Below are 15,587 nucleotides of genomic sequence, written 5' to 3'. Positions count from 1 at the left end.
TCTTCAACAATTCTTTAGAGTTTTGACTGATCGTGTGAAGAAGAAAGAAAAATAAAAAAAGTTTTAGGGGAGGAGGGGGGTTCGAAGCGTGGTTAGGAAACTAAACCAACCCACTTCTAACCACTACACTACGACAACATATCACTCAAATAAGGTAAATGTATTGTATATATCTATATACACACAAGTTATTTGATTTACCGCCTGTTTGATGATCCGTAACGTCCGTTAAAGACTGTTAAACCGTGGGTTAGAATCCGGCAACAATATAAAGATTAAATATTTCTAAGCCAACGATAATTAAATGAGGTATTTTTCTTCCAACGAAAAAGACGAGGTATTAAACGTCCAAATAAAAAACAGATGATGTATTTTTCGGCTTTTTTCTCAATTTTCAAAAAGCTAAAAGTTTTGAGGAGAGGAGTTAAAACGGAAAACGGCTTTTTCATACATGTACAATTCTAATATGTTCGATTCATACATCGGATTTTTTTAAACGGCTTTTTCATAAAACGCTTTTTCATACATGTACAATTTCTCAAACGCTTTTTCATACCTGAACTTTGGTACCCTGTAAAAATCAATCTAAACCATCCAAAAAATCAAATTTTAAACTTGAACTATGTGAATTTGGCCGATTTCAACATCTATTTAAACAGTGTTAATTAGCGTGTTAACGGTGCTGAGTCAAATGACACTGTGGCAAACACATGACAAGAATTTGCATACGTCGTTTTAGTTTTAAAAATACTATAAAATCACATATTATAGGATTTGAACTCGGGTGGATGAAGCCCAAATAAAATTAACTTCTCCGCTATAACCACTCGGACACAGCAACTTATTGGTCTTCTTTTGTAGGATAACTTATTAAACAGAGTTATCTGTAGAGCAAAAATTTGGACTTGTCGGGCTTGTCATCTTCGTCTCTCCTCTCTGCGTGCAATGATCTCTCTTTTGTCGTCACAAGTATCACTTCCTTTTAATCGTCCGCTTTGTTCATTTAACGCCGTTTCTTCTTTTACTATGCCGAGGAATCTCCAGATCTGTGGACTCCGGCAAAAAGTGATTGGTTTCTCTCCGTCGAAGCTATTGACCTCATGTCGTTTTCAAATTAAGAGTAGAGACAACCTTTCTAATTTCGATTATGATTTGCCAATTTATGATTCAAATTGATATGAATAAATCAAATTGTTCTTAGCATGATTGTTATTGGAAGTACTTGGGTTAACATGGGCTTCTTTTCCAATTTGATTTTTGGATTCTAGAGCTTTTGTCCCGGCGGCTGGTCTCAGTCCCGATGGAAGCAAAAGAAGAAGAAGAGACAAAAACAAATAGGATATATTGAAACGTTGTGAGCTAGTTCATAATGAATCAATATGGCGCAATGGTATGGTAGTAATTTTAGTGGCTTATGCTCCACAGGTTCGAGTCCATCTTCTAACCAATAATATTATTTTCACTTCAAAATGACGACATTTTGACTAATTTTAATTTCATTTCTTTGTCATGCTGTCATCTTAGCTCAGTACTGGTAACCCGCTAATTAACATTGTTTAAATAGATGTTGAAATCGGCCAAATTTACATAGTTCAGATTTTAAATTTGATTTTTTTGGATAGTTTAGGTCGATTTTTACAAGGTGCCAAAGTTCAGGTATGAAAAAGCGTTTGAAAAATAGTTTGGGTTGATTTTTACTGTTTTCCCCGTGTTAGGCATCTACTCACTTTCAAATTTGTTTTATAATATTTTTTTTTGAAATAGTATGTTTTTGCTAACATGTCTTATTTATATTTGTGCAGTGACTTGTGTTTATTTATGTAACGTTTGTGTTGCAAATAAACACATTCATTTATTTATTTTTCAGCAACAGATGTATTATTTATACCTTAATTATCTACTCATTTGATATAAATATAAAATATATGTCTTCTATCATATACAAAATGTATTTCTTCAATCATATTTCATATTAAATGTGTTTGTGAAAATTGAAGCAAAGTATAAGGTATACCAAAAAAACACTTTACGATCAATTTATTTTTCTCTTTTTAAGATAACCAATAAAACACTAGTCACACTTTAGATTATTGTTTGTGATTAAAGTTTCACATTATTGTATCATTTAAAATTTCATGTTTTAATATATATTATTTATTAACATTAAACTGATGTGTAATTTTGGAGCGAATCTTAAAATGAATGCATTCAAGTGGGTTTTAATAAGTCCAACCGTTACAATATTAATTACTTAGTCACTACACACAATTTAAATCAATATAAACTGTTATATTATTTTGTAACATACGTACACATAGCTTATATAATAATGTTAGGTTTCTACAAAATCAAATCTCTGACAAGCTGCCATGTGAATCATAATTTTTTGACATGTGTCATTTTATTAATTTTTTAATATATAAAGTCTATTAATTTCATTATATTGTTAATTAAAATTCACTAAGGATTTCTTTTAGAAATATAGAAAACAATAATATATTATTAAATATGAATTTAGCTTCATATTTCTTAATCTTTTATTTGTATTAATACATTATAGTATTAGATGTTTGAAAGAAAGATTTTAAAAATCACATTAAAACTTGAGAATTTGTATTAAATTTTATACAAATTTTTTTTTTTATAAATGAACTAACAAAATGCTAACCTGATAATGAAAAGGAGATGGTATGACATTTGAGAGTCAGTTTTATTTTTTTATTAAAACACACATGAAAAAATATTTTACTTATATTTTGTTTATATTTTACATATGTTTTGATTTTTATTTGTTAGTTTACTTTTTTCTTTTTAAAAAATATATGTAAGATGTTACGTAAATGCAAAAACTTATCGATGAAATTAGTTGGAATTTTTTTTTTAATTATATATAATGCGTTTTCATTTTTATGATGTTAGAAAACCGTTTGAAAAAAGTTATATAGAAAAGGGTGATATTAAAATACTAAATATGTAATTTATGATGGATATATTTTAGGAATTTTTAGCATCCAACTCAAAATGTTAGATGGTCTTCAACTTTCTCATACTTTCACTATTCCATCATTTTATCCTTTGTAGTTTGTGAAGCAACATATCCAGATGAGAAGAGAAACAGCTGCTAGCATCCATTGCGTACCTTGTCTTGCCTTGAGATTTGTGGAATTCTGCCCAATAAAACTTTCATGTTTTGTTACATGGAATTTTTTTGTCTTCATCCACTTTTTTGGAAAATCAAATGTTTCTCATAACAATATGAACAAGATTTTATTATGAATAATAACTATATATATATAATCAACATTTCAATAACCAAAAAAATTACTAATTTGTTGTCATATATATACAATTACCCTTATAATTTATATCTATATAAAATTTAATGTAAACTATACTCAATATATCAAACAATCAAATCAAATCATGTATGTATATATATATATATATATGATTCTATCATAATTACAAATCAATAAAAATATATAAACAACTAAAAATAAAGTATTCACACATCGCGTGAACAACCATCTAGTTCCTAATGAAAATAGCTATTTGAGGCTCCTAAAGTCATCCACATCACCTTTTTTAGCTTGTCATGTAAACATAATATTTAGAGATCCAATCGTCATAAGTAAAGCAAAAAGAAAATTAACATTTTATACCAAGTCTCTTTGTCTCTTTTCATAATCATTTCGATTATAACGATTTAATTAATTTTTTTTCCTATTATAGTCACGATCTATGAAAAATTCTCAGATTTCTGATTCGTAATTTTTTCCGCCTATTGCTTCTCTGTAATATATGGATATAAATGAATCCATATATTGGACCTAAATGAATCCATATATTTTTTCTCTAATAATCTCAAGAAACACACCAAAATTAAAGAGTTAAATTGTACAATATATGTGTAGGGTATCTCCATCATGTGAAAAAAACTGATATGGATGGCTTAAAGAGCCTCTAATAACTCAAATTAGAAACTATTAGGGGACAATCTGGGCTTCGTGCACACCATTATAATTCTAACTAAACTGTTGTTGAGACAAATAGATTAAGATATTTTTTTGGTTTAGCTAATAAATAAATAGTTCATTTTTGTTTTAACAAATATTGGTCCAAACTTGGGCAGATCCGAGCATAGTATTTTGATTTAGCCACTATTTCAAAGTTATTCGAGTCACAATATTATTTTGAATTTGGTCTAAAACCAATTTGGACTACACTCTTAGTTCTTACCAACAATGAATCATAGTACTGTAGTAGAATCATGTATGGACATCACAAATACTATTTCCATAAGTTGATCAGTACGACAAAAAATTGTAATTTTTGTTGGCATTTATTCAGATTTTTATTATTATATAGATTTTCTAAAAATTTTAGTTAGATTATAGAATAATATTGAATATTGAATATTAAAATTCATATTATTTAAATTCAACATGAAAGAGTTAAGACATTTTTTAGCTTCGTCTCATATAATCATATGTTCACTCACTCACTCACTATTAATTTTAGTCCTATACATGTAGCCAATGTGCTACAGCGGAATTTTTGTTGATATAAGAATATTAACCTTATATATTAAAAAGTAATTCCTGGGAAATCATGGAGAAACTCATTCATTATATATTAGAGTATTCTTATCCCACGTCCTGTAGGATGTCTTTTAATAAAAAAACAAAAAAAAATTAAAAAGCTGAGGAAAAAAGAGACACAAGGTCTCGTAGGTGATCCACAGAGACACTCTTCTGACCCTCTCTTGCTTCTGTGTCACAATCTGATTGGTCTACTTTTAAAAAAAAAATAACTAATTAAATTAGATAATATTATTGTATTAAAAGATTAATAAAATAAATTTGAGATCCCAATTTTAAAAGATGTGGGATGGAAATGATCTTACAGCCCCATGCATGCAGCCAATGTGCTACAGTTGAACCTTTGTCAATACGAGAATATTAACTGTATATATTGATTTTTTGTGGATGTTTATTTTTACAAACACTATAATTAAAATCGATCAGAGACAGAAAGAAAGAAGCTTATTCATATGGCTGCTGGTCCACTTTATGCAACCGGACATAATCGAAGGTTTGCTTGGAACTTCATTCTATGAGGTTGGGGAACTTCCATTTCCGGTGAGACTACCAAAATGGTTACGCAACTGCAACATGCCCGAGTATCAGGGAAGACCATCATAATACATCCAGCGTATGATGAAGAATGTCAACGAAGGCAAAGGCTTTCCACGTAATTAATAAGAAGAATCAAAATTCTAGGATGTTTTTATAGATAAAGCGACTTGTATAAGAGTTTGTTAGAGCATGTTTATTGGTAGGTTTTGATTTTTGGGGTTCTTACATTTTTTAGTAATAAAAAGTGTACTTTTATAAGTTAAGAACTTTTGTTTGTTAATTAAATTTGTATTTCTCCAATGGTAAACTCTTAAAAGTGAGGTTCTTAGTTAAAAAAATATATATATAATTTTTAAATATTTAAACTATGAAGATTTTATTATTGCATTCATAAACTTTTAAACATACAAAACATAAAAACATATAAAAATAGAAGCAGAAATCACAAATAGGGACAAAGTTTAGTTGTAATTTTGATTTGTGCCAAATTTTTGCCATATATGCTCAACCAAATCATCCTTCAATTGTTGATGTTTTATTTGATTACGAACTTCCTTCCGCTTGCTCAGCATGGTCATCATATTGCTGACATTTGAATGTATATCTAAGTCCACATGTGAAGTATGATACAAGCTCTCATAATCTTTCCAATTGTTTCCTTATTATGGACAACAGCCGGATTTTTGACTACGGCGAAGCGAGCTTGCAAGACTCCAAAAGCACGCTCGACATCTTTACGGACAGCTTCTTGACATGTAGCAAAGAAGGATGCCTTTGGATCTTGTGGGAGTTTAATAGATTGAATAAAAGTAGCCCATTTTGGATAAATACAGGGCAACCAGTTCCACCAAGGGATAGATCGATTCCAGCGAGACTATAAGCATATTTATTTAAAATTATTGGGACTCATCAGCTCCATGGATCGATTTTGCAGTCTCTACTTCGAGAAAGAGAGAGAAGAGGAAGAGAACAATAATCAACAAAAAAAAAAACTTTTGTGTTAAAACAACACCCAACAATATTCGAACACGTCGTCGTCTCTTATTGTGTCTTTAACCTCTTAGTTAAGAGGCAAATTCTTAACAATATTCTTAGTTTTGATTTAATTTTAAATAGATAAAACCTAAGAATTTGGGGCTAAGAGGTCCACTTGGTAATACCAAGATTTCAAATAAATGTAACTTGGTAAGCTAAATACAATGCTTCAGCTTTCTTGCATATACAATATCGAAATTTCGAATATAACAAACATAAAAGACTGAAAATGTAATGGAACTTCTTTGAACATGTATAGAATCCAAGAAGCAAACTTCTTACATGTTCTCAACCAGATCGAGTGTCCCGAACTGGGAATCTTAGAAGTAAATTTAAGGAAAAGGTAGGGTTCGAGGAACTGGCGTGCACTTAAGCGGATGAACCATGCTTAGGTTCATTCCTTCAAATGTCTCTTCCATGTTGACCTCATCTCCTTTGATTTTCCAGTCAAAGCACTGCACCATCACTCCAATTGCGGTTCCTACAAATATAGAAGCTAGATTACCTCCAGGACATCCTCTCCTTCCGCTGCCAAAAGGTAGGTACTTAAAAGCTTGCTCTTTCTCGCCTTCTTGCCCACTTAAAGAACTTAGAAACCTCTCCGGCTTAAACTCGTCAGGATCTTCCCAAGAACTAGGATCTCTCATCACAGCATAAGCGTTAACAATGAGTGTTGTCTTCTCCGGTATGTAGAAACCTTTGATCTCGCATCTTTCTTGGAACGTCCTTACCAAGAGAGGGCCAGGCGGATGCAATCTTAGCCCTTCTTTGACTACCGCTTGCAAGTAAGGGAGGTTCGGTAGATCAGTTTCTTGAATCAACCTTGTTTTCCCTACAACGGAATCAATTTCTTCCCTTACTCTCTCAAGAACGTTAGGGTTGTTAATGATCTCTGCCGTTGTCCATTGTGTTGTTTGCACTGAGGTATCAGTGCCTCCAACGAAAAGCTCCTGCAGTGAGAAGATACAGAACCTTTATATGTAAATTTCGTTTGGATTTTTAAATAAAATCGACATAATGAGGAACACTTACCACAAAAAACGACTTGATATGATCCCTAGTGATCTTATACTCAGCGTTTTCATCTCCATAAGCAGCCAATAAGACATCCATCATGTCCGTACCTTGATACCCCTCTTGCAGTTTCTCTTTGTGTTCCACAAGAATTCTCTCGAGCAACTCATTGAATTTGTCGGAAACTCCCATTATCTCCTTCACGAACAGTGGGATCCGAAACATCTTGAGCGGTCTGCGCAATAAAGTAAGCAAGAACATCTTCTTGGTCAAGGCATACGATTCATCCACCAATCCTCTGACTTTCTCTGCCTCACCATTCTCCTCTGAAAAACTCCTTCCCATGCTCATCCTGCACAAGATGTTGTTCACAAGCTTCATTGCTTCCTTACTAATCTCAACGCTCTCGTTCAACCTCGCCTTATCGAGAAGGCTGTTGTAAAATCGCATCAGCTCTTCACCACGAATACCTCGTGACCTCTCAATCGACTGTGGTCGGAGCAGCTTAGTGGCGATGAGCTTCTTCATGAACTTCCAGTAATCTCCGTAGGGAGCGTTGATGATACCAGAAGATCCAAACACGAGGGACTCATCGATGGCAGCAACACCGCGAGAGGAAACGTTCACGTCATGGGCCTTGAAGATCTCGCTGGCCACTGAGGCTGAAGAGACGAGGATGATGGGGACGTGAAAGATCCGTAGATGGAGAAGAGGTCCATACTTGGAGGAGAGTTTCTGAAGAGACTTGTGGGCTAGTGCAGAGAGGAGAAGGTGAAGATGACCAATGATTGGAAGAGAAGGAGGGGTCGGAGGCAGATCACAGCTTCGCGAGTTCTTTGGTTTTTTGAAGAAGAGAGAGTAACAAAAGAGTGAGAAGAGGCATAGGAGGATGAAGATGAAACAGTTCTGAAAGTCAACGGTGATAATTGCTGCCATTATTGCTCAAAGTGAAGAGGGAGCTCAGAGCTGAAACATAATCAAGAATTCAGTTCATCTATGATTTTTTAATTACTTTAAAAAAAGGCTTTCTATTTGGAAGAACATGAAATAATGGACACCTAACAATTTTAAAATAATATTAACTCTTGATCACATTGATCACATCGAAAAAGTAAATACTCCGTAGGTGACTCATCTTCAATTTTTTGCATAGCTCCTTGATAATAACTCTCTGCAGCATTCCTTTTGCGTGGAGTTCGAGATATTTAAACCGTTTCGTGAATTTGTAGTCATCGTCATCAGTGAGGTACAATAAGTTCGCCTCGTCATATTTGCAGGTCGAATCTATGTGAGCTACTACTTCTATGCTTTTTAAAGGATCACAAGAAGCATTTTACTGCTTCGAGCTTCTCGAGGATATTAACGGAATCAACGTAAACCCGAATGATTGATCTGGTGACCCAAGTGGAAGGTTCTGTACTTGTTCAAAACGCCAAAACTAAGACCAATAACTCTAATTTTTTGACAATACAGTATCTCCACACGGGAAGCAAGGGAAAAAAAAACCGAAAACTGTCTCTACCCGCCTTTTGAAAACCAAACAAAACTCATCTGTGCCAGCCATGGTTAAACTCTCAACTTCCAATAAAGATCTGAAGGGAAAGATAAACTGCTGGAAACCCTAAACGTAGCTAAAACAGAATCAAAGGAGACAAACGAACCATTGAATCGGAGAGTTGAGATGCATGTGTTCGATGGTAGGAACGCCAACAGCTGAGTCTTACAAATCGCCCAATACTAACTCTGACAGCCAAGTCTTAAGATTTGCCCAGTACTTCTCGTAAGCAGAAAAATTGGACACTGAAAAATATGCTTTGATAGATATTTAACTTTTTGAATTCTGAGTGTCACATAATGAACCAGAGTCAGAATTTGAGCAAGTATTAAGAAATTGATCAAATGAGCAAGTCGTTTACCAGAACGATTAACCAAATGCACGGCAAACACAACAACATGTTTACTTTAAACGTTCTCTTATGGAGTTCCAAAGATTATACAAAACGCAAACATACACACAAAAACATTTTATAACTTGTTCATATATATGCATGGTATCCTTACAGTATTTCAGAAATGCAAACAGGAAGAAGCATTGAGCCTGACCCAACTTCACTAGCAACTCACTCTTATACAATACCTAAGCCGATAAAGTAGATTCAAAGGATACCTCACATTCACAGATACACAGATGCCATACAGTTCGTGCCTGCCTCACTTTGAGACGTTTAGCCACCAATCCCTGAACAGACAAGATAAATAAATGAGAAGATATATCTCCCATATTATCTTTATTTTGTAATTAGATGCTCTCATTTGACTTGATTTCAACAAAGTAGAAAAGGGAAAACTTTTTGAGTTATTTGCAATGAGCTCAGTAGTTACGGTTACCCCCAGGCGTGAAGAGAATCAAGATGTTGCATCACTAGTTTTGCTGATGATTCCTTTCCCAAAGTACTCTGCAATCACAGAAAACCCGTCTTTCGAGCCTTTCACTTGCTGGAAAAACAGATCTTGGTCATTCGAGTTCTGCTCCAAACTTCTCTTCATTTCCATCACAGATCTGTACTCGGGAGCACACTCGGGGCATTCTTTTTCATTGTCACCAAGGCAGCGTTGATGAAATGAGTGCATACACATGAAATGGACTGCTGGGATATCCAATGTGAAAGTGCACGCGGTGCACTTGCTAAGTTGAAATATTCTGGCATTCGTCCTGAGGTCTTCAATCTCTTTTCTCATGTTTTTTGTCGTTTCCTGCACCGTTCATACACAAAAGGCTTTTGGATCAGAAGTACGGTCTGCATTACGAGAACAGATTTTCTAGTTGACTTGAAAGGTCAGACTAGATGAACAAATAAAAAATGTATTGATGATGAAACTATCAACCTGATTCTTCTCTACTGCACGCCGGTCCTCTTCAATTATCTTTGATTCTTGTTCAAGTTTCCTGGCTATATAGTCTTTGATGACAGAGAGTGTAAGGCAGGGATTCTTTGCCAAGGTCTGAAGAACAATGATAGGAGGTAAGATATCATCCCGTTCAATATAAGTAAGAACCTCCTTCACCTCTTTGGTGCAGTCCTCTCCAATTTGACCAAAATACTTGAGAAGATCTGCCCAAAGAGATGGATCCCCACCCTTGCCAGAATCACCTAATCTTTTGCAGCATGCAATTAGTCCCTCATGATCATGATTCTGCATGTAGCAAGCAATAACCTCTTTGTAAAGTTTCATCTTTTCATAAAGATACAACAGTCCCTCCTTGAACGAACTCATCTCGCAAAGAATTATAGCAAGGTCAACATCATAGACGGGTTGCTCTAGGTCTGACGGCCATGCCATTTTCAGCAACTCCAGTCCCTTCTTTTGTCTTTCTGTACAATCCTTCTCCATTGCATCCTTTGAATCAGCATTTGTCCTCTTTTCAGGATGAGCTTTAGCCGCCGCAGCTGCTACTGAATGATCTGTTGTGTCCTGATTTAGACCATTTTCAGATAGAGAGATTGATGGAAAATTCAAGTCCCTGGACAAGTATAACTCCAAGAGTGTGTTATTGATTTCAGCTTGAGCAGGTGAATCCTTCACTATTTCAGCATATCTCTCGAGAAAATGCATTAATGAATGTGGATGTTGAACAAACACATTGATAAAGTCCACAGGTGATGGCAACATGGACAGGTACACACCATTAGAAGTCCCTTGCTCAGTGCAGAGTCGCATGAGTATATCAATAGTCTCTTTTGGCTTGTGCTCAATAAGAATCTTACCATACTCTTTTATTGTAACCCCAGCTTGACTGGGTTCAAGACTTGAAACATATTGCAGCGCTTCGTCGTAGTTCCCAAGATCTTCAAGCAAAATTTTCAGATACCACTCATGTTTTCCTGCCTTTTTTGCAACATACATTGCATGCTCGTGGTAATTGGCTGCACGACAGACCCTAATGGCTGTTTCCACATCGAACTTCAGTTCGCCGATGCCATCTTCTTTTCTAATGAATGTGTTCAGCTTTTCTACATCCTTCAACTTAGTGTAACAGTTTAGCAAAAGAGTTGTGTGGTCTTTTGATGCTAGACCCTTCTCATGCAACTTCTCCAGGTAATTCGTAAGATTGTAGATCCTCTGTGCATCCAGAAACTTTTGTATCACAAATGATGGTTCAAGGTAACCAATTGTGTTGATGTACTGAGACATAGCTTCGTCAAAGTCCTGTTTGCCATATAAATGATCACCATACTTCCTCATCACATTGGCAGTAGCAGCAGCATCGGCATGCTGACTCTGGACAAGATTAATGGCTACTGTGTACAGGTTTTTCTTGAACAGCATATCTAACTTGCTTTCCATATCCTTCTCGGTAATGCACAACAATGATTTGTCAGCCGTTATAAGTAATACGTTTCCCCACTCGCAGAGCATATGGGAGAATTTATCAACGACTATGCTATATGCTATAAGCCGGTTCTTAAGGTCGTAGACATTGAAAACATTCTTCCCAGTTTTAGGGTCAGCAATGACACATAAAAGATAGCCACGGAACCACTCCATGAATTTTTTCTCTCCTTCAAAAGCCCAGCAAGGACCACGTCCATCAACTTCATAGAAATAAACAGCCTCAGGTCGACCAACTATTAGTTCCTGTAGAGCACAACATTTTTTCAACTGACTAGAAGATAAGAAGAACATACACTTAAAACCAAAGTAGAGAAGTATGTACCGAGCGGTCACTCATTGTAACAGTATTCACACTGCCACCAATATGATCCAAAGTCTGCAGTTTAGGTGGCTGCGCCAGCATACTGAACAAGTTCACCGAGTCAGGAGTTACTGCAAATAAAAGAAGCGCTTGACCATCCATCCTGAACCCCAAGCCTGTAATAGGGGATCGTCCATCCACTTGAAGCTTAAACCGAGTGATACGCTCTCGTGCAATGTCTCCTTTGACACAATAAACACAGCCATTATCTAAACCAATGGCTATAAGCAATATTGGTGGAACTTCCTCCAAGACTAGAAAAGACGTAATCTGCAATTGCACATAACTTTCCCATCAACAAACCTTACGCATTAGAATGGAGAAGAGATCATTATTATTGTTACTACTAGTCTCTACCTTAGCTTCAGGAAACTGATTGGTGAATATTCTTAGAATACCAATGCACTCGGGAGTCGAAGAACTAGTGCTCTCTTCTTGCACTTTGTCAAGGTCAAACACCTTGAGACATATCCCTGACTGCTGCGGCGATATTTGTTCATCTTCTCCGACGGTAACGAGGAAGTTCCTTTGCTATTAAACATCCCACAAAACAAGAAAATCAACTGGAATTGTAAAATCGATGAGCAAGGATCAACCAAATTGAAGCTAAATCGAGGGAGCAAAATCTATTGGAGATTGTGAAATTGATGAACGAATGGATTCAGCAAGGGGATCAAAGAAGAAAGAGATACCTTGAGGTGTTGGAGGAAGAGGACGGAGGAAGAGTGAGCTTGGAAACCGGAATCGAACTTGATGCCGCGATCGAGGAAGCTGACGGATCCGTCGTTAGAGCCGATGACGACTTTGCCACGGCCACTGGAAAAACATTGTATATCTCCGGTCACATCATCAGGTATCTTACCTCCGTATTTCTCTTCGAAGAAATCGAATTTTCTCCACTGGTACATTGAATCGAATCGAGGATTTTGAATTTTTAGGGTTTTCTTGTTGTGTTTTTTTCTGATCAGATCAGCCCAATTTGGCCTTGAATGAGAAAGGAGGAGTACTATAATGTTTTAGCCTCAATGTGTCCACGTCAGATAATTGAAATCAACAAAATATTTTGGATGAGAAAAATGTTCAGAAAAAAAAACTTTAGCTTTCAAATCTTCAACTTTCTAAATCTACTTTAAATGCTTAGGTTTTCTTCTTCATAATTCTGTGGTTAACTTTGTTGATTAAGACATCTTTTGAGGCACTACGTTAAAACGAATGAGGGTACAGTTAAGTCTTTGACATTTTTATTGGTTATTTCACAGAGAGTGAAAAACTAAACCATAAAAAAATAAAAAAATAAAATAAAATAAAAAAATTGAAACCTAACCGACAAGATATCAGAATGGATTCTAAATTTCTATACCCAAAATTATGCATCTGTACGTTATAGTTTTTATGAATATATATGATTTTGGTTCGTGATCGATTGTTACATGATGTCATATAAGTAAAGTGGTTTAGATTGGGGAATGAATTGATTCCTGATTATGATTGGTAATTGTGATAAGTTATAAGATTGGACTCGTTAGGACGACCAAGATATGTTGTACCATGATTTGATGGTCATGATGAGTGAAATGTGTCAAATACGAATTTGAGGGTTATGATGGTGAGATATGCCATTCTATGACTTTGTAAAGTTGTGGTTTGGAATTAAATGTGTTAATGACTAAGGTTCTGAATTGTAATTGTGGTCGGGACGGACAAATTTGTCTGCGGACCAGACCGTTCTTTTTGAAGTGTGGATAGCAAATCGCTGCGGTCCAACTTTATTTGTAAAGAAAAGCGGTCCGCAGTTGATCCGCTGCGGTTTTGTTTCTGGGTGTGAATGGTTGTAGTGGTTGGGGCGGACAAATCCATCTGCAGATCAGACCGCTTTTTATTTACCATTCATTATGTGTAGTCCGCAGTGATGCAGTCTACACAAAACAGAAACAAAACCGCAGCGGACCAACTGCGGACCTCTTTTCTTTACAAATAGAGTTGGACCGCAGCGGTTTGCTGTCCACACTTCAAACAGATCGGTCTGGTCCGCAGACAGATTTGTCCGCCCCGACCGCAGTTACCATTCAGACCCTCTGTTTTCTGTAGACCACATCACTGCGGACTACACATAATGAATGGTAAATAAAAAGCGGTCTGATCCGCAGATGGATTTGTCTGCCCCAACCGCTGCAACCATTCACACCCAAAGTATGTAGATGTTTGAGAATAAGATCAGAGTCCGCTTGGAATTTGGAGTTTCACTTCACGAGGCTACAAGCGAGTGAAAAAAATAGGCCGCATAAATAATGATTTTGTTATTAAAAATTTATTGTTTTAAGTCACTATCAATATTCAAAATCATGGACTAGTGACTCAACTATTGGCGTTTGAACTACTATACCACCAAAAAGAAAGGGAATTTTGTTGAGAGTACCACATTTGAATATAAACTTTTATATTCTACCACAATAGAAATCTCTTTTCTGTTCTACCGCTTCTGGGGTGGCTTTATGAAAACATGGGAGTGGATGTTGATGTGGGTGGTTGTTCTTGGTCGACTTTTTTTGCTATGGGTTTGTGGTGGGGATGTAAATGGAGATGTGGGAATGTGTTTGGTGTAATTGGGAAATGCAGGGATAGAGTGAAGTTTGTTAAAGAACTTGCTAAGGAAGTTCATCATGCGCACTGTGTTCACCAGCCGTGGAAGGATAACATGGTCAAGGTGGAGCGGATGATTGCATGGAAGGCTCCGGAGGAGGGATGGATGAAGATTAGCACGGATGGAGCAGCGCGTGGTTCTCCGAGTTTGGCCACTACAGGGGTGTTGTGCGGGATCATACGGGGAGATGGTGTGGCGGTTTTTCTCTCAATATTGGTATATGCTTGGCCCCGCTAGCGGATTTATGGGGGGTCTATTTTGGTCTACACTTAGCATGGAGAATGAATCTTAGGAGGCTGGAGGTTGGAGTAAATTCTAAGGTAGTGGTGGGGTTTTTACTCTCATGGATTAGCGACACGCATCCCTTATGTTTTCTTGTACGCTTGTGTCATGGCTTTCTCTCTAGGTACTGAATAGTCCGGATTACGCATGTGTATAGAGAGGCAAACCGTCTTGCAGATGGGGTAGCTTCCTATCCTTTTACTTTACTGTTGGGTTTCCAGAGTCGTGTCCAAATGATGTCAATTGGATTGTGGATGAGGATGCTTGCGGGAGGCTTTGTCTCCTTGTTCCCACAAAAAAAAAACCATAATAGATACTTAAAAAGACGTAAATACCCATGTCACGAGGCAATAATGTACAATGTATTTTTTCTGACACAACATAAACAGAATTATTTATATTTAGATAAAATATACAATCATTTCATTAATTGTGAGAGTTTTTATTTTCTTATTCATCTCTTCCACTGTTCATATGTGAAATAATATGTGATAGACATGTTATGAACACTGATAGACAACATTTTAAAATCATGTCCACTAATTTTGTGATATTATGGACAAGTGTCTCATCTAATTTCTAAGTAGCATGGGCAACTAATTGTGTATAAGTAGTCCATCAGTTCAAATGCAACAATAGACAATTTCAATAACTGAATACAAAAACTTGTCCACAATTTTGTATTCACTAGAGAAATTGTCCTCTATTTGATTGTGAATAG

The 15,587-nt window shown here is 36.0% G+C and overlaps 2 protein-coding genes across 3 annotated transcripts; both read right to left on the bottom strand.

Annotated features, from left to right (window-relative positions):
* Positions 1-6,268: 6,268 nt before the first annotated feature.
* On the bottom strand, positions 6,269-8,987 carry LOC104698847 (cytochrome P450 705A22-like). Of its 2 annotated transcripts, XM_087460354.1 has the most exons (3): positions 8,849-8,987; positions 7,206-8,153; positions 6,269-7,123 (listed from the first exon to the last, which is right to left on the bottom strand). In XM_087460354.1, exons 2-3 carry the CDS (start codon positions 8,121-8,123, stop codon positions 6,506-6,508), a joined length of 1,536 nt encoding a protein of 511 aa, XP_087316480.1. In that variant the 5' UTR covers positions 8,124-8,153; positions 8,849-8,987; the 3' UTR covers positions 6,269-6,505. The 2 variants fall into 2 exon arrangements, with proteins under 2 accessions (XP_087316480.1, XP_087316479.1); XM_087460353.1 differs by lacking the exon at positions 8,849-8,987 and having other exon boundaries at positions 7,206-8,320.
* A 133-nt stretch (positions 8,988-9,120) lies between these two features.
* On the bottom strand, positions 9,121-13,358 carry LOC104698831 (vacuolar protein-sorting-associated protein 11 homolog). Its single transcript, XM_087460351.1, has 6 exons — positions 12,636-13,358; positions 12,301-12,474; positions 11,905-12,213; positions 10,074-11,825; positions 9,576-9,941; positions 9,121-9,426 (listed from the first exon to the last, which is right to left on the bottom strand). Exons 1-5 carry the CDS (start codon positions 12,849-12,851, stop codon positions 9,594-9,596), a joined length of 2,799 nt encoding a protein of 932 aa, XP_087316477.1. The 5' UTR covers positions 12,852-13,358; the 3' UTR covers positions 9,121-9,426; positions 9,576-9,593.
* Positions 13,359-15,587: the final 2,229 nt, after the last annotated feature.

The sequence above is a fragment of the Camelina sativa genome, chromosome 1, assembly GCF_030686135.1.
Source record: "Camelina sativa cultivar CO46 ecotype springtype chromosome 1, ASM3068613v1".
Taxonomy (NCBI): Eukaryota; Viridiplantae; Streptophyta; class Magnoliopsida; order Brassicales; family Brassicaceae; genus Camelina; species Camelina sativa.
Note: the sequence above shows the minus strand (reverse complement) of the source record. Positions and strands in the feature narration are given on the sequence as shown.